The sequence below is a fragment of the Salmo trutta genome, chromosome 10 (assembly GCF_901001165.1).
Source record: "Salmo trutta chromosome 10, fSalTru1.1, whole genome shotgun sequence".
In the NCBI taxonomy this organism is placed as follows: Eukaryota; Metazoa; Chordata; class Actinopteri; order Salmoniformes; family Salmonidae; genus Salmo; species Salmo trutta.
The window spans coordinates 20,988,004-21,008,249 of NC_042966.1; the positions used below are offsets into that span (position 1 = coordinate 20,988,004).

Below are 20,246 nucleotides of genomic sequence, written 5' to 3' on the forward strand. Positions count from 1 at the left end.
GAGGTGTACCTGTGGATGTATTTCAAGGCCTACCTTCAAACTCAGTGCCTCTTTGCTTGACATCATGGGAAAATCAAAATAAATCAGCCAAGACCTCAGAAAATAAATTGTAGACCTCCACAAGTCTGGTTCATCCTTGGGAGCAATTTCCAAATGCCTGAAGGTACCACGTTCATCTGTACAAACAATAGTATGCTAGTATTAACACCATGGGACCACTCAGCTGTCATAACGCTCAGGAAGGAGGCGCGTTCTGTCTCCTAGAAATGAATATTCTTTGGTGCAAAAAGTGCAAATCAATCCCAGAACCACAGCGAAGGACCTTGTGAAGATGCTGGAGGAAACAGGTACAAAAGTATCTATATCCACAGTAAAACGAGTCCTATATCGACATAACCTGAAATGTCTCTCAGCAAGGAAGAAGCCACTGCTCTAAAACCGCCATAAAAAGCCAGACTACGGTTTGCAACTGCACATGGGGACAAAGATCGTACCTTTTGGAGAAATGTCCTCCGGTCTAATGAAACAAAAATAGAACTGTTTGGCCATAATGGCCATCGTTATGTTTGGAGGAAAAAGGGGGAAGCCGAAGAACACCATCCCAACCGTGAAGCACGGGGGTGGCAGCATCATGTTGTGGGGGTGCTTTGCTGCAGGATGGACTGGTGCGCTTCACAAAATAGATGGCATCATTAGAATGGAAAATTATGTGGATATATTGAAGCAACATCTCAAGACATCAGTCAGGAAGTTAAAGCTTGGTCGCAAATGGGTCTTCCAAATGAACAATGGCCCCAAGCATACTTCCAAAGTTGTGGCAAATTGGCTTAAGGACAACAAAGTCAAGGTATTGGAGTGGCCATCACAAAGCCCTGACCTCAATCCTTTAGAAAATGTGTGGGCAGAACTGAAAAAGCATTTATGAGCAAGGAGGCCTAGAAACCTGACTCAGTTACACCAGCTCAGTCAGGAGGAATGGGCCGAAATTCACCTAACTTATTGTGGGAAGCTTGTGGAAGACTACCTGAAACGTTTGACCCAAGTTAAACAATTTAAAGACAATGCTAACAAATACGAATTGAGCATATGTAAACTTCTGACCCACTTGGGAAAGTGATGAAAGAAATAAAAGTAGAGAGAATGATTTATTTCAGCTATTATTCTGACATTTCACATTCTTACAATAAAGTGGTGATCCTAACTGACCTAAGACAGAATTTTTACTAGGATTAAATGTCAAGAATTGTGAAAAACTGAGTTTAAATGTATTTGGCTAAGGTTTATGTAAACTTCCGACTTCAACTGTATATATGTGTGTGTGTGTGTGTGTGTGTGTGTGTGTGTGTGTGTATATATATATATATATATATATATATATATATATATATATATATACTGCTCAAAAAAATAAAGGGAACACTTAAACAACACAATGTAACTCCAAGTCAATCACACTTCTGTGAAATCAAACTGTCCACTTAGGAAGCCACACTGATTGGCAATACATTTCACATGCTGTTGTGCAAATGGAATAGACAACAGGTGGAAATTATAGGCAATTAGCAAGACACCCCCAATAAAGGAGTGGTTCTGCAGGTGGGGACCACAGACCACTTCTCAGTTCCTATGCTTCCTGGCTGATGTTTTGGTCACTTTTGAATGCTGGCGGTGCTTTCACTCTAGTGGTAGCATGAGACGGAGTCTACAACCCACACAAGTGGCTCAGGTAGTGCAGCTCATCCAGGATGGCACATCAAAGCGAGCTGTGGCAAGAAGGTTTGCTGTGTCTGTCAGCGTAGTGTCCAGAGCATGGAGGCGCTACCAGGAGACAGGCCAGTACATCAGGAGACGTGGAGGAGGCCGTAGGAGGGCAACAACCCAGCAGCAGGACGGCTACCTCCGCCTTTGTGCAAGGAGGAGCAGGAGAAGCACTGCCAGAGCCCTGCAAAATGACCTCCAGCAGGCCACAAATGTGCATGTGTCTGCTGAAACGGTCAGAAACAGACTCCATGAGGGTGGTATGAGGGCCCGACGTCCACAGGTGGGGGTTGTGCTTACAGCCCAACACCGTGCAGGACGTTTGGCATTTGCCAGAGAACACCAAGATTGGCAAATTCACCACTGGCGCCCTGTGCTCTTCACAGATGAAAGCAGGTTCACACTGAGCACGTGACAGACGTGACAGAGTCTGGAGACGCCGTGGAGAACGTTCTGCTGCCTGTAACATCCTCCAGCATGACCGGTTTGGCGGTGGGTCAGTCATGGTGTGGGGTGGCATTTCTTTGGGGGGCCACACAGCCCTCCATGTGCTCGCCAGAGGTAGCCTGACTGCCATTAGGTACCGAGATGAGATCCTCAGACCCCTTGTGAGACCATATGCTTGTGCGGTTGGCCCTGGGTTCCTCCTAATGCAAGACAATGCTAGACCTCATGTGGCTGGAGTGTGTCAGCAGTTCCTGCAAGAGGAAGGCATTGATGCTATGGACTGGCCCGCCCGTTCCCCAGACCTGAATCCAATTGAGCACATCTGGGACATCATGTCTCGCTCCATCCACCAACGCCACGTTGCACCACAGACTGTCCAGGAGTTGGCGGATGCTTTAGTCCAGGTCTGGGAGGAGATCCCTCAGGAGACCATCCGCCACCTCATCAGGAGCATGCCCAGGCGTTGTAGGGAGGTCATACAGGCACGTGGAGGCCACACACACTACTGAGCCTCATTTTGACTTGTTTTAAGGACATTACATCGAAGTTGGATCAGCCTGAAGTGTGGTTTTCCACTTTAATTTTGAGTGTGACTCCAAATCCAGACCTCCATGGGATGATAAATAGGATTTCCATTGATTATTTTTGTGTGATTTTGTTGTCAGCACATTCAACTATGTAAAGAAAAAAGTATTTAATAAGATTATTTATTTCATTCAGATCTAGGATGTGTTATTTAAGTGTTCCCTTTATTTTTTTGAGCAGTATATATATATATATATATATATATATATATATATATATATGTGTGTGTGTGTGTGTGTGTGTGTGTATATATATATATATGTGTGTGTGTATATATATATATGTGTGTGTGTATATATATATATGTGTGTGTGTATATATATATATGTGTGTGTGTATATATATATATGTGTGTATATATATATATATGTGTGTATATATATATATATGTATGTATGTATGTATGTATGTATGTATGTATGTATGTATGTATGTATGTATGTATGTATGTATGTATGTATGTATGTATGTATGTATGTATGTATGTATGTATATATATGTATATATATGTAGTCTATACACACTCATACTACATTGACACAGCCACACAAATCCCACATACATTCGCATACACAGCATACACACACACACTCATAACACGCATACCGACACAACACAAACATTCACTCACACACTTTTAAACTCATTATTTCCTGTTGATACTCAGTTCTTTATTTTATTCTTATCTATCCTGATGCCTAGTCACTTTACCCTGCCTTCATGTACATATCTACCTCAAATACCTCATACCTCTGCACAGTGATCTGGTACTGGTACTCCCTGTATATAGCTCCACATTGATCTGGTACTCCCTGTACATAGCTCCACATTGATCTGGTACGGGTACTCCCTGTATATAGCTCCACATTGATCTGGTACTGGTACTCGCTGTATATAGCTCCACATTGATCTGGTATTAGTACTCCCTGTATATAGCTCCACATTGATCTGGTACTGGTACTCCCTGTATATAGCTCCACATTGATCTGGTACTGGTACTCCCTGTATATAGCTCCACATTGATCTGGTACTGGTACTCCCTGTATATAGCTCCACATTGATCTGGTATTAGTACTCCCTGTATATACTGTAGCTCCATTCTTGTGTATTTTATTCCTCGTGTACTATTTTATTTGTATTATTTTTAAACTGTGAATTTCACGGTAAAGTCTGCACCAGTTGTTTTCAGCACATGACAAGTAAGATTTTATTAGGCCCCCCATAGACTGTTCTCTCTGCTACCGCACGGCAAGTACCTGAGCGTCAAATCTAGGTCCAAAAGGCTTCTTAACAGCTTCTACCCCCAAGCCAAAGACTGAACAGCTAATCAAATGGTTACCCAGACTATTTGCATTGCCCCCCCCCTTACGCTCCTGCTACGCTCTGTTTATTATCTATGCATAATCACTTTAACTCCACCTACATGTACATATTACCTCGACTAACCGGTGCCCCCGCACATTGACTCTGTACCAGTACACCCTGTATATAGCCTTGCTATTGTTATTTTACTGCTGCTGTTACTTTTATTTTTTACTTAAAACCTGTTGGGGGTAGGGGGCAGTATTTGCACGGCCGGATAAAAAACGTACCCGATTTAATCTGGTTATTACTACTGCCCAGAAACTAGAATATGCATATAATTATTGGCTTTGGATAGAAAACACCCTAAAGTTTCTAAAACTGTTTGAATGGTGTCTGTGAGTATAACAGAACTCATATGGCAGGCAAAAACGTGAGAAGATTCCTTACAGGAAGTGGCCTGTCTGACGACTTCTTGGGCTTCTTGACTCTCTTTATTGAAAACTGAGGATCTCTGCTGTAACGTGACACTTCCTACAGCTCCCATAGGCTCTCAGAAGGCGGGAAAAAGCTGAATGATGTCTTTGCAGACCCTGGCTGAAAAACATTAGCGCATTTGGATGGTGGTCGATCAGAGTACAATGAGACTGAGGCGCGTGCACGAGGCGACCCCATGTTTTTATTTTCTCTGTCTTTGAACTAAAACAGGGTTTCCCGGTCGGAATATTATCGCTTTTTTACGAGAAAAATGGCATAAAAATTGATTTTAAACAGCGGTTGACATGCTTCGAAGTACGTTAATGGAATATTTAGACATTTTTTGTCACGAAACGCGTCGGGCGCGTCACCCTTCTTTACCTTTCGGATAGTGTCTTGAACGCACGAACAAAACAGAGGATATTTGAACATAACTATGGATTATTTTGAACCAAACCAACATTTGTTATTGAAGTAGAAGTCCTGGGAGTGCATTCTGACGAAGAACAGCAAAGGTAATCAAATTTTTCTTATAGTAAATCTGACTTTGGTGAGGGCTAAACTTGGTGGGTGTCTAAATAGCTAGCCCGTGATGGCTGGGCTATCTATTCAGAATATTGCAAAATGTGCTTTCACCGAAAAGCTATTTTAAAATCGGACATAGCGATTGCATAAAGGAGTTCTGTATCTATAATTCTTAAAATAATTGTTATGTTTTTTGTGAACGTTTATCGTGAGTAATTTAGTAAATTCACCGGAAGTTTGCGGTGGGTATGCTAGTTCTGAACGTCACATGCTAATGTAAAAAGCTGGTTTTTGATATAAATATGAACTTGATTGAACAAAACATGCATGTATTGTATAACATAATGTCCTAGGATTGTCATCTGATGAAGATCATCAAAGGTTAGTGCTGCATTTAGCTGTGGTTTGGGTTTATGTGACATTATATGCTAGCTTGAAAAATGGGTGTCTGATTATTTCTGGCTGGGTACTCTGCTGACATAATCTAATGTTTTGCGAGAGTCTTGTCTTTAAAATGGTGTAAAATAGTCATATGTTTGAGAAATTGAAGTAATAGCATTTCTAAGGTATTTGAATAACGCGCCACGGGATTCCACTGGCTGTTGAGGTTAACACTAGAGAGGTTAACACATTTTTCTTAAAACTGCATTGCTGATTAAGGGCTTGTAAGTAAGCATTTTACTGTAAGGTCTACAACTGTTGTATTCTGCGCATGTGACAAATACAATTTTATTTAATTTGAAGTCTCCTTGATACAAATAGCGTGTAACTGACCAATGGCACGTATCAATGGACCGACCAATGGCATGCACTAACGGGCGTTTCCTGATATCAATGGACTGACCAATGGCGGGCACAAATGAGTGTTACCAGATAATCAAGGAATGGCCATATCAAGAAACGCCCCCAAATTGCGGTCTGCAATTAGAATATATTGGCTGAGCCGGAGGAGCGCGAAATCATCTTGCTGTAGAATACATTGCGGCCAGCAGGCCAAACGAACGACTAAAAACGAATCTTTTTTTTTTATGACTAAAAACGAATCACGACTCTCGAGTCAGTAAAAAGAGTCGTTCAAAAAGAACGAATCGTTCCCGAACTGCCCATCACTAGTACCCCCGCCCTTCTCTCTTTTCTTTTCATTTTGCGCCCTCATCATCCAGGCAGACCAGTTTGTGCAGCGAAACCCCATACAAGAGGAAGGTATTCTCTCCACATCTGTGTATTTGTATTGTTATTTCATTATATAATTATCGTCATATAACAGTTAAGAGTCAAGACATCAACACGTTTGACCGAAAACAGAGTAACATTTTACGGTAAGAGCACGATTAATCAATAGCCTACATTTTGATAGTGCGCATTAGGCTATAAATATTTTATTTTCGGAGCTATTTTTGTACAAGTTAGCTACCACCATCCAGGTGAAAATGTTATATTCTATAAACTTATCTGGATAAATATGTGTTGTGTGAGTAGCCTAGTTTTTAAACTGTGTAGTCTCGTGCAGCTTCTACCTTATTTTGAACGATCAATGTATTCTCCTGTTGTCTCAGCTGGTTCACATAAGAATGTTCTGGAATCAAGATGCCGGTGGCCTTGATTTGGGGAGTGAGTGAGAGTCAAGACAGCACATGTTAAACCGCTATTAGACAACTCTTAGGGTATTTTAAAGTTAAAAGGGATTAGACAAAGGCCGCCAAAAAGGGCAGCGTCGTGAGTGACTGTCTGTGTGTAGCCTACTGAATATTTACGTGTCTCCCATGCTGATAATGCTGAGGACAAGCAGCCACAGTGCCCTGCAGATTTTGGGAAGTGCATGGTGGTGTTGAGACAGCCTTTGTCTAGTTGAAGGAGCCCAGTCGGCACTGGTGTTTACACTACTCCAAAACTAGTCAAATATAAATTTACAGCCTATAATAATCCCATTATTTTTTTAATCGGTTTACAGTCACTACTTTTACAAGTAGTGTATATATAAAATTAGACAGATTAGATGGATAAACTGTGTTGTTGGATTAAAGTACTTGTCAGTGTATGTAATAGCCAATAATTCAATACTAGTTTTCAGTGTCTTTTTTTTCTGTGCAAAATTGTGACAAAAGAGGTGTGTATAAGAGTGGAGGCTGCTGACGGGAGGACGGCTCATAATAATGGCTTGTACGGAGCAAATGGAATGGTTTTTGATACCATTCCACTGATTCCGCTCCAGCCATTACCACGAGCCCGTTCTCCCCAATTAAGGTGCCACCAACCTCCTGTGGTGTACACACAATCAAGTCAAAATTCCACCAGCGTGTGATGTTGTCATCATGATAAAACCTGCCACCTTTCTTTGACACATGGATGGGGGACATTTTATTAATTCCTTTCTCTTATATTAGTTTTGGGATAAGAGATTATACTGCTTCTTACCAATAAAGAATATAGAGTGCCTTTTCCTCTTTATTGGATCATTATGGTTCCCTACTGCCCTGAACCCTCCTCTCTAAACTCTGGTCGCAACCCTGTCTCCACCCTGACCCTCCAGTCAATAAAGGGCAAACTCCACTTTACGCCACCATGCAGGCAGCTATATTTAGATGGTGCCACTTGTCACATAGAGAGAGCAGCCCTAGGGATGCAGTCTGCCACACATTTCCCTCATCTATCTTTTACATAGAAACGGTGTTGGGGAAGCTACTCTGATATCACAGTTTACCAAGCTACCAATTACTTCACACTGGAAGAAGTTAATCTACACTAAAGCTACCCTTAATAAAAAATATAGTTTACTTAACTAAAGCTACTTTGATAAAGTACAAAAATGCTTTTTAAATGAAAATTCCAAAGCCTAAAATAGTGAACATTCAATTGCCAAAATGTTGAAAATATTCCATTGTCTCTGTCAAGTCCACATTGGGAAGACCTCCTATTTAGATAGCTCTACAGCATACTTAGGCAGACTAGCCTGTCTGACTAAATCATTTTACTAGTTCTTCAAAGTAGATGCCACTTTCACGAACTGTCTATCCATCATCCCCTTGTGTTGTGTACATTCTTCTCTCATGCGGTCAGTCTGTATCTAACCTAACATAGCAGGCGTAAAGTGTATCCATCTCTGTCGGAGCCAGAGTGAACCGGCGCAATGGAGTATGGGCATTGTAGACGTTTCTGTGCTGAACTAGGTTGAATATTTGCTTAATGAAAACTACAACTCCCTGCAGCCCACCGTCCCACATAGTTCTTGACTTGATTTCTCTCGTGATTTATTTCATTTTTCTAGAGAAACAGTGCTTTGGCTCACAAAAAAACGAAGTAAATGTAAATCAAGTAATTGAACCAATGTCTAAAAAATAAACATTTTGGTTAATTGCTCAGCACTAGCAAGAACAGATCCCTCTGGAGTCAGATGTTCACAGAATGTGCAATTAAGCCTATTAAACACACAAAATGTGTTTCAAATGAGAATTAAGGCCTGATTCCAAAAAAGAAAGGAAATTCTTGCCTACTTCACCCATATTCTATTTTAGCAAAAAAAAGTAGTGTTGTTCCAGTATTAAGCTACACCTCTACATGGCAAACAAAGTAATTAACTACTGAAAACACTACCAAGATTTTAATTCAGTTGAACTACCACTAAACTACTGCAAAATGTAGTTTAATTACTAGTTGAACTACATGTAGTTCACTACTCCCCAACACTGCATAGAAACCCATTAGTATGCAGTCTCTAAGAGGGGAGGGCTATTGTGATAGGTCTCAAAGACACAATTCTCTCAATGGCAAAATAATTGGATATTGTCTAGGGCTTTTTCTGTCAAAATAATCTGCTGGTTGTACTGCCTGTTCAAAGCGTTTGACGTCTGAATTCACAATACACGGGGGGTTAATATGATGTATTATATATCGAACCTAAGGCTCTGCTCGGCGAGGCTGGATTATATAGACAGTCTTGGGATGATTTCAAAGCCAGTGACATTAGTGCTGGTGCTTTAAACCAAATCACTTTCTTCAGTGTTGGGGAAGCTACGCTGAAAATATAGTTTACCAGGCTACCAATTACTTCAAACTGGAAGAAGTTAAGCTACACTTAAGAAAAATATTGTTTACTTAACGAAAGTAACTTTGAAAAAACAGTTTTTGTACAAAATGATCATATCCTAAAATTGAAATGTCAAAGACTACAAATTGCAGAACATATAATTCTGGAGTCAGATGTTGACAGTGTGTAATTTAGTCTAACTATAAATCAAGTGAAAATTAGGTAGGTCTGAGGCAGAAAAACAGGATATTCTTGCCCATTTCAGCCATATTTTCTTAAATCTTTGCAAAAAAGAGTAGTGCGTAGTTCCAGTCAGTGGTGTAAAAATACTACTTACGGTGCCAAAATAAAATATTCATGACACTTGACTTATTCTACATTTTGTTGTTACATCCTGAATTCAAAATGGATGATGTAAAGTTTATTTCTCTCGCCCATCTACCCCATAATGACAAAGTGAAAACTTGTTTTTAGAAATAGTAGCACATTTATTGAAAATTAAATACAGAAATATTGAATTTACATAATATTCACACCCCTGGGTCAATACTTTGTAGAAGCACCTTTGGCAGCGATTACAGCTGTGAGTCTATCTGAGAGCTTTCCTCACCTGGATTGTGCAACATTTTCCCATTATTCTATTTAAAATTCTTCAAGCTCTGTCAAATTGGTTGTTGATCATTGCTAGACAACCATTTTCAGGTCTTGCCTGAACTGTAACTCGGCCACTCAGGAATATTCACTCTCTTCTTGGTAAGCAACTCGTTTGGATTTGGCCTTGTGTTTTTAGGTTATTGTCCTGCTGAAAGGTGAATTTGTCCCCAAGTGTCTGTTGGAAAGCAGACTGAACCAGGTTTTCTTCTAGGGTTTTTCCTGTGCTAAGCTCCAGCCTCAATTCAGTTTATTTTTTTATCTTGAAAAACTCCCCAGTCCTTAATGATAACATGATGCAGCCACCACTATGTTTGAAAATATGGAGAGTGGTACTCAGTAAGGTGTTTTATTGGATTTGCCCCAAACATAACACTTTGTGTTCAGGACAAAAAATGTATTGCTTTGCCACTTTTTTTGCTGTATTACTTAAGTGCCTTGTGTGCATGTTTTGGAATATTTTTTATTCTGTACAGGCTTCTTTCTTTTCACTCTGTCAACTAGGTTAGTATTGTGGAGTAAATATAATGTTGTTGATCCATCCTTAGTTTTCTCCTATCACAGCCATTAAACTCTGTTTAGCCATCATGGTGAAATCCCTGAGCGGTTTCCTTCCACTCCGGTAACTGAGTTAGGATGGACGTCTGTCTTTGTAGTGCCTGGGTGTATTGATCCACCATCCAAGAGTAATTAATAACTTCACCATGCTCAAAGGGATATTTTAATGTCTGCTATTTTATTTTGATCCATCTAACAACAGCCACCCCCTTATTTGCTAGGCATTGGAAAACCTCCCTGGTCTTTGGTTGAATCTGTTTGAAATTCATTTCTCGACTGAGGGACCTTACAATTATCTGTATATGTGGAGTACAGATGAGGTAGTTATTTAAAAAATCATGTTAAATGCTATTATTGCACACAAAGTCCATGCAACTCATTATGTGACTTGTCAAGCAAAGTTTTACTCCTGAACTTATTTAGGCTTGCCGTAACAAAGGGGTTGAGTACTTATTGACATTTCTGATTTTCATTTTTTTTAAATCTAAAAACATAATTCCACTTTGACATTATGGGGTATTGTATGTAGGCCAGTGACAAATCTCAAATGAATACATTTTAAATTCAGTTTGTAACAAGAAAATGTGTAATACTTTCTGAAGGCACTGCATGTAGTTTTTTGGGGTATCTGTTAGAGGTCGACCGATTATTTTCCGATACCGATTATTGGAGGACCAAAATTTAAAGAAGCCGATATGGATTAATCGGTCGATATTTTTATACTATTATTCTTTTTTTTTTTTATGTTTTAATTTTATTTATTTATTTATTTGTAATAATGACAATTACAACAATACTGAATGAACACTTATTTTAACTTAATATAATACATACATACTATCAATTTAGCCTTAAATAAATAATGAAACATGTTCAATTTGGTTTAATTAAATAATGCAAAAACAAAGTGTTGAAGAAAGTAAAAGTGCAATATGTGCCATGTAAAAAAGCTAACTTTTAAGTTCCTTGCTCAGAACATGAGAACATATGAAAGCTGGTGGTTCCTTTTAACTTGAGTCTTCAATATTCCCAGGTAAGATGTTTTAGGTTGTAGTTATTATAGGAATTATAGGACTATTTCTCTCTATACGATTTGTATTTCATATACCTTTGACTATTGGATGTTCTTATAGGCACTTTAGTATTGCCAGTGTAACAGTATAGCTTCCGTCCCTCTCCTTGCTCCTACCTGGGCTCGAACCAGGAACACATCAACAACAGCCACCCTCGAAGCAGCGTTACCCATGTAGAGCAAGGGGAACAACCACTCCCAAGTCTCAGAGCGAGTGACTTTTGAAACGCTATTTGCCCGCACCCCGCTAACTAGCTAGCCATTTCACATGGGTTACACCAGCCTAATCTCGGGGGTTGATAGGCTTGAAGTCATAAACAGCGCAATGCTTGAAGAATTGCGAAGAGCTGCTGGCAAACGCACGAAGGTGCTGTTTGAATGAAGGCTTACGAGCTTGCTGCTGCCTACCATTGCTCAGTCAGACTGCTTTATCAAATATCAAATCATAGACTTAATTATAACATAACACACAGAAATACGAGCCTTTGGTCATTAATATGGTCGAATCCGGAAACGATCATTTCGAAAACGAAACTTTTATTATTTCAGTGAAATACGGAACCATTCCGTATTTTATCTAACGGGTGGCATCCCTAAGTCTAAATATTCCTGTTACATTGCACAACCTTCAATGTTATGTCATAATTATGTACAATTCTGGCAAATTAATTACGGCCTTTGTTAGGAATAAATGGACTTCACACAGTCCGCAATGAGCCAGTCGGCCCAAACTGCTGTATATACCCTGACTGCTTGTACGGAACACAAGAGAAGTGACATAGTTATAAGAAATTCATGTTAGCAGGCAATATTAACTAAATATGCAGGTTTAAAAATATATACTTGTGTATTGATTTTAAAGAAAGGCATTGATGTTTATGGTTAGGTACATTGGTACAAATGTGCTTGTTAAATCATCACACGTTTGTCGAAGTAGGCTGTGATTTGATGAGAAATTAACAGGCACCGCATCGATTATATGCAACGCAGGACACGCTAGATAACTACACATGGTTGATGATATTACTAGTTTAACTAGTGATTATGTTAAGATTGATAGTTTTTTCTAAGATAAGTTTAATGCTAGCTAGCAACTTACCTTGGCTTCTTGCTGCCCTCGCGTAACAGGTAGTCAGCCAGCCACGCAGGCTCCTCGTGGAGTGCAATGTAAGGCAGGTGGTTAGAGCGTTGTAACCGGAAGGTTGCAAAAACCAATCCCCAAGGTGACGAGGTAAAAATCTGTTGTTCTGCCCCTGAACAAGGCAGTTAACCCCCGTTCCTAGGCCGTCATTGAAAATAAGAATGTGTTCTTAATCTGACTTGCCTAGTTAAATAAAGGTGTAAAAAAATATATAATATTATTTTTTTTCAAATCGGCAAATCGGTGTCCAAAAATATCGATTACCGATTGTTATAAAAACCTAAAATTGGCCCTAATTAATCAGTCGACCTCTAGTATCTGTACTTTACTATTTATATTTGTTGACAACTTTTACTTTACTCCACTATCTATATGTACTTTTTACTCAGATACATTTTCTCTGACACCCAAAAGTGCTCGTTACATTTCGTATGCTTAGGTAGAATAGCAATATGGTTCAATTCATGCATACAGTGCATTCAGAAAGTATTCAGACCACTTCACTTTTTCAAAAAAATGTTTTACAGTACAGCCTTATTCTAAAATGGATTAAATTGTTTCCCTCAATCTATACGCAATAGCCCATAATGACAAAGCAAAAACAGGTTTCATTTTTTTTTTTTTGCTAGTGTATATATATATATATCACATTTACGTAAGTGTACAGACCCTTTACTCAGCACTTTGTTGAAGCACCTTTGGCAGAGATTACAGCCTCGAGTCTTCTTGGGTATGACGCTACAGGCTTGCCACACCTGTATTTGGGGAGTTTCTCCCATTCTTCTCTGCAGATCCTTTCAAGCTCTGTCAGGTTGGATGGGGAGCATCGCTGCACAGCTATTTTCAGGTCTCTCCAGAGATGTTCGATCGGGCTCTGGCTGGGCCGCTCAAGGACATTCAGACACTTGTCCCGAAGCCACTCCTGCGATGTCTTGGCTGTGTGCTTAGGGTCGTTGTCCTGTTGGAAGGTGAACTTTCGCCCAGTCTGAGGTCCTGAGTGCTCTGGAGCAGGTTCTCTGTACTTTGCTCCGTTCATCTTTCCCTCGACCCCGACTAGTCTCCCAGTCCCTGCCGCTGAAAAACATCCCTACAGAATGATGCTACCACCACCATGTTTCACTGTAGTGATGGTATTGGCCAGGTAATGAGCGGTGCCTGGTGTCCTCCAGACGTGACGCTTGGCATTCAGGCCAAAGAGTTCAATCTTGTTTGTCATGGTCTGAGATTCCTTTAGGTGCCTTTTGGCAAACTCCAAGTGGGCTGTCATGTGCCTTTTACTGAGGAGTGGCTTCCCTGGCCACTCTACCATAACGGCCTGATTGAGTGACCATCAGGTTCTTGGTCACCTCCCTGACCAAGGCCCTTCTCCCCTGATTGCTCAGTTTGGCCGGGCGGCCAGCTCTAGGAAGAGTCTTGGTGGTTCCAAACTTCTTCCATTTAAGAATGATGTAGGCCACTGTGTTCTTGGGGACCTTCAATGCTGCAGAAATGTTTTGGTACCCTTCCCCAGATCTGTGGCTCGACACAGTCCTGTCTTGGAGCTCTGCAGACAATTCCTTCGACCTCATGGCTTGGTTTTTGCTCTTACATGCACTGTGGGACCTTTATATAGACAGGTGTGTGCCTTTTACTGAGGGGTGGCTTCCGTCTGGCCACTCTACCATAAAGGCCTGATTGGTGGAGTGCTGCAGAGATGGTTGTCCTTCTGGAAGGTTCTCCCATCTCCACAGAAGAACTCTGGAGCTCTGTTATTTCACTGTGTCCCTCCTTGTTATTGTTTTGCAGTCTTTCGGATTCATTCATATATTTCTCTATTTCTTACTCTTTTATTTCTTTCTATCTCCAGGAAACCACCAAGCTCCTCCAGTATCCCGTCTTCCAGACACATACTAAACCACCACCACAAACACACCACCCATCACCCTTATCATGCAGACAGTCTAGGTCTGTCTCCCTGGCTGTGACCCACCCAAGGCTGAGGCAGCTTCTCCTACAGAGCTCCACACCCCCAGGGGTACCCTCACAGAGATGGCTGATTCAGACCCCTCGTCCCCCTCCGATCCCCCACGGCCACTGAGCTCCCCCCGCACCCCTCTCTCCCTATCCTTCCCCTTCCTCAGGGAGGGAAGTCGGGTATGGGAGAGGGAAAGGAAACCCCCCCTGATGCCAGGCGAGCTGCCCAGCCCTTTGCCCACCAAACGCACCCGCACATACTCAGCGTGAGTAGGAATAATCTGTGGTGATAGTGAGTGTGTTTGTGCATGGCCTTGAGTGTGATCTATGAGGCTCTGGTCACTATCAGGGACTAGGGAGCCATTTTGGATGCAAGTCCAGAGAAAAGCCTGCATGGGTTAATGTTGTTTCTCTCCTGTGTGTCTCTCTCAGTACGGTGCGGGCCAGATCAGGCCCAGTGTATAAGGGTGTGTGTAAGACCTTCTACAGGTCCCAGGGTCATGGCTTTATAAAGCCCTCCAACGGTGGAGAGGACATCTTTGTACACATCTCTGAGTGAGTGATTCTGAAGTGTTAGGATTCAATTATAATCTACAACACACTTTGGGACTGAAGTGTTATTCCAATATGCGTTGTACCTAATATCATATTTTATAATCACAATACACCTTATTGCTTTATCATATATTCATAAACTTTAATGTCCTAGACCTAAAGAGGCCTGGATTCTCTCATAACGTTCTCCCCCTCTCCCTTTTTTAGTATCGATGGAGAATACGTGCCGATGGAAGGTGACGAGGTCACGTACAAAGTCTGTTCCATCCCCCCCAAGAACCAGAAGATCCAGGCGATGGAGGTTGTCATCACCCACTTGGCCCCAGGAACCAAGCATGAGACCTGGTCTGGACAGATCATCAGCTCCTAGACCTGCATCTGCAAAGAGGCAGTGTGGGGAAGAGTGGAGGATGGGGGTTGGGAGGGAAAGTGGGAAGGAGCCTGGAGAGGTAAAGGAGGAGGAAGGAGGAGGGAGTAGTGGAGTCCAGGGTAGGGAGATAAGGTGGGGGAGGAAGGAGCCTAGAGAGGTAAAGGGGGAAGAAGAAGGAGGAAGTAAACAAGCACAGGGAGCAGTGGAAGGAGTGATTACGTGAAGGTGTAACCCTGGGGGTTGGAATGTGGTAATATAAGGCTTAAGACAGCGTTAAGTAGGTTTCAGTTGGAATGTGAATGAGGAAAAGTTAAATATTTAAGTTAGGAAAAGGGTTGAGTTTAAATTGGATTATAGGTTGATGGTTTATTTAAGATTATTTAAGATGGCAGGAGTCTAGTACGTTTAATAAGACACTGCTGTAAAGGAAAACTGTGAAACAAAGAGCAACAAACCTTCCTAAATTATGTTTTTATTCATACTTTTGATTTATTTATTTAATTTTTATTCGTTATGACAAGTGAGGTAGATATTGTTGATAAGATTATACATTTGTGTTTTAATGCCAATATATGCCTGGTCTAACCCATCGCACAATTCACTCTGATGATACTGCCCTGGTAACGCCCACTCCTTCAGTCTAATGTTGACCAATGACCATTTATTAATCTTTGTAAGAGTTATTGATGATTACTATGAGGTTCAAAACTCCTTTTTTAAAATCATTAAAACACATGTTATCCATAGTAATAGACAAGAAATGAACATGTACTGTTGTCAATAGTCTCATACTTTCATCATGCAGTTTTAGCCTTTTTTAAACATAATTAGGTTTATATGCATTGTTAATACCATGTTTTATTTATTGTGACTAAATTATATAATACTATGTCTCTTCTTATGTTGGGAAACTGTTTGAAGTTTCATTGTGTTCTAGAGCACTTTTTATGTCAAATCACTGTGACTAGTGTGTTGTCATTAGGATAAAAAGTTACTACTGTATTATTCACATTCCTGTGTGAAATTGTTTATTATTTGCATGAATAAGTTAACCTGTAGTCCAAAATAGGTTATTAGCAATTCAAATATTGCTTCAGAAATTGCTTATTAGAACGGCATGTAACATCGATAGTCCATTAGAGGGCAGACAAGGACAAGTAATCTTCAACCAATTTTGGAGAAACTCGAAGGCACACACAGTACTTCACAAAACAGGTCAACTGTGTGGAAGTGTGTCAACCTCTTTAAAGTGGGGATGAAGTAATGGTTAACCCTGACCATAAAGATATTGTCCATCATGCAGTATCTGGGCCTCTCCACTTTGCACTGTAAACCCAAGATAGATAAGCCGTGATGACACAGCTTTGGTTGAATACATGGAAAAGATCTAAATCTTTCATTTTTTTATGGGGATGTCAACTTTGCAATCTATCCTCCAAACCAACATAAAAAACACAATGAAAAAATGAATACACACAAAGAGCTCAGTAGAAACAGCTGATGAGATGTACTGGTGGTCAGTAATCAGACTTAAACCTGCTATTATGCATTTACCCTAAAAAGGACATTGTGCCCCAGGTATACGATAACAACACACTAACGCACTACACACACACACCTGGACACGTGCATGAACGAACCTATAAATGCACGCGCGTGCACACACCCATGGACTCATGCATGAACGAATGAACAAACAAGCTAAGACAGAAGAACTAAGTAACGTTAAACCCAATGGTCTGTCCTCTTCACTTGTCATTTTTTTATGTATGAGCTTTGTTTCTGCAGGTTACAGGTGTGTGGGAAATAAAGTCATAGCCAGACAGAATGATCTACAACGAGATGAGCTGATAATGAGTTCTCACCTTTTGGCAGTAGCCAGGCATTTGTGAGTTCTGTGACTGAGTAAACAAGTGTGTATAATATGATCAGATGACTTCAGAATGTCCAAATTGAAGCAAAAAGGACAGTGTTTGGGAGGGATTCAGGCCTCTGGTTGTATCAGCACAGTAGCCTTTAGGAAGCATACTTGTAATGGTAGGAGTGCTCCTAATCTCAGCTTGTTACCTGTATAAAAGACACCTGTCCACAGAAGCAATCGATCAATCAGATTCCAAACTCTGCACCATGGCCAAGACCAAAGAGCTCTCCAAGGATGTCAGGGACAAGATTGTAGACCTACTCAAGGCTGGAATGGGCTACAAGACCATCGCCAAGCAGCTTGGTGAGAAGGTGACAACAGTTGGTGCGATTATTCGCAAATGGAAGAAACACAAAAGAACTGTCAATCTCCCTTGGCCTGGGGCTCCATGCAAGATCTCACCTCGTGGAGTTGCAATGATCATGAGAACGGTGAGGAATCATCCCAGAACTACACGGGAGGATCTTGTCAATGATCTCACGGCAGCTGGGACCATAGTCACCAAGAAAACAATTGGTAACACACTATGTCATGAAGGACTGAAATCCTGCAGCGCCCGCAAGGTCCCCCTGCTCAAAAAAGCACATATACATGCCCGTCTGAAGTTTGCCAATGATCATCTGAATGATTCAGAGGACAACTGGGTGAAAGTGTTGTGGTCAGATGAGACCAAAATGGAGCTCTTTCGCATCAACTCAACTCGCCGTGTTTGGAGGAGGAGGAATGCTGCCTATGACCTCAAGAACACCATCCCCACCGTCAAACATGGAGGTGGAAATATTATGCTTTGGGGGTGTTTTTCTGCTAAGGGGACAGGACAACTTCACCGCATCAAAGAGACGATGGACGGGGCCATGTACCGTCAAATCTTGGGTGAGAACCTCCTTCCCTCAGCCAGGGCATTGAAAAATGGGTCGTGGATGGGTATTCCAGCATGACAATGACCCAAAACACAAGGCAACAAAGGAGTGGCTCAAGAAGAAGCACATTAAGGTCCTGGAATGGCCTAGCCAGTCTCCAGACCTTAATCCCATAGAAAATCTGTGGAGGGAGCTGAAGGTTCGAGTTGCCAAACGTCAGCCTCGAAACCTTAATGACTTGGAGAAGATCTGCAAAGAGGAGTGGGACAAAATCCCTCCTGAGATCTGTGCAAACCTGGTGGCCTACTACAAGAAACGTCTGACCTCTGTGATTGCCTACAAGGGTTTTGCCACCAAGTACTAAGTCATGTTTTTCAGAGGGGTCAAATATTTATTTCCCTCATTTAAATGCAAATAATTTATAACATTTTTGACATGCGTTTTTCTGGATTTTTCTGTTGTTATTCTGTCTCTCACTGTTCAAATAAACCTACCATTAAAATTATAGACTGATCATTTCTTTGTCAGTGGGCAAACGTACAAAATGAGCAGGGGATCAAATACTTTTTTCCCTCACTGTATAGGGGAGGTAATCAGTGATGTAATGGAGTCCAGGTGTGCCTCATGATGAAGGTGTGCCCCCCCCCCACGCATGGTTCCAGCCGCAGGATGACGCCAACCAGAGAGACGGCCTCGAGGACTCGACGGCGAAGGTGGCAATCACAGATGATGTTGGGAACCAGAATGTCCTCCACTGGAACCCAACACCGCTCCTCTGGGCCGTACCCCTCCCAGTCCACCAGGTACTGGAGCTGATCCCCATGACGTCGGAAGTCCAGTAGGGATCTGACGGCATTGGCCGGAACCCACTCGATGTCCAGGGGGGGCGGATGGGTGCCGTGGGGGACAGCATCAGCTAAGGTACCAGAAACCAACGGCCTGAGAAGGGAGACATGAAAAGAAGGTGAGATACGGTAGTCACTGGGAAGCTGTAACCTATACGTCACTATGTTGATCCTCCGGAGAACCTTGAACGGCCCCACAAACCGGGGGCTCAGCTTCTTGCAGGGCAGGCGGAGTGGGAGGTTCCTGGTAGAGAGCCAGACACCTCCCCAGGATGGAACACAGGGTACACACTGCAGTGGTGGTCTGCCTGCTCCTTCTGACAGTGGACAGCGCGTTGGAGTCTCACGTGAGCATCGCTCCACACTTCTGCGCGCCTGCACCACTCATCAACTGCAGGAGCTTCGGTCTGGCCCGGGGTCAACGGAGCCAGGGCCGGCTGAAAACCCAGAACACACTAGAAGGAGGTCAGCCCAGTGGAGGAGTGACATAGCGAATTCTGGGCGTACTCTGCCCATGGAAGGAATCGGGCCCACTCTCCCTGCCAGTGACTCATCAGAAACCTCCCCAGCTCCTGGTTCATCCTTTCCACCTGCCCATTGGACTGAGACCTATTCCCGGAAGCGAGGCTGACTGTGACCCCAAGCTTCTACATAAAGGCTCTCCATACCCGTGATGTGAGTTGGGGGCCATGGTCAGAGACGATGTCCTCTGGAAGGCCATAATTCCGGCCATAAGACCTGCTGGAAAAGTGCCTCAGAGACCTGGAGAGCAGTAGAGAGACCAGAGAGAGGGATAAAATGACAGAATTTCGAAAATCTATCCACAACCACCAAAATGGTAGTGAAACCGTCAGAGGAGGGGAGATCAGTAACAAAGTCAATGGATAGATGAGACCAGGGATGCTGAGGCACGGGATGAGGAAGGAGTTTCCCTGCTGGAGCGTTGCAGGGGACATGGTTTGGGCACATACAGAACAGGAGTTGACGTAGTGAGTGATGCCCTGCGCCAAGGTGAGCCACCAGTACTTTTCAGAGATAGATTGGGTAGTGTGAGAAATACCTGGATGTCCAGCGATGACAGCTGTTTGTGCCCAGGTCAGCCGCCTATCTCTTATCCCGTGGGAACGTAGATGCGCTCAGGAGGACAGTTAGTGGGTGCGGGGCCCCCTCTCCAGAGCCTGTCGGAGGTCCACATCTACATC

At 42.2% G+C, this 20,246-nt stretch overlaps 1 protein-coding gene across 2 annotated transcripts; it reads left to right on the forward strand.

Annotated features, from left to right (window-relative positions):
- The first annotated feature begins 6,077 nt into the window (after nucleotides 1-6,077).
- On the forward strand, nucleotides 6,078-16,429 carry LOC115201326 (cold shock domain-containing protein C2). 2 transcript variants are annotated; one of them, XM_029764859.1, is made up of 4 exons: nucleotides 6,078-6,413; nucleotides 14,387-14,759; nucleotides 14,926-15,048; nucleotides 15,256-16,429. In XM_029764859.1, the coding sequence occupies exons 2-4, from the start codon at nucleotides 14,569-14,571 to the stop codon at nucleotides 15,416-15,418; spliced, it is 477 nt and encodes a 158-aa protein (XP_029620719.1). In that variant the 5' UTR covers nucleotides 6,078-6,413; nucleotides 14,387-14,568; the 3' UTR covers nucleotides 15,419-16,429. The 2 variants fall into 2 exon arrangements, with proteins under 2 accessions (XP_029620719.1, XP_029620720.1); XM_029764860.1 differs by having other exon boundaries at nucleotides 6,078-6,297.
- Nucleotides 16,430-20,246: the final 3,817 nt, after the last annotated feature.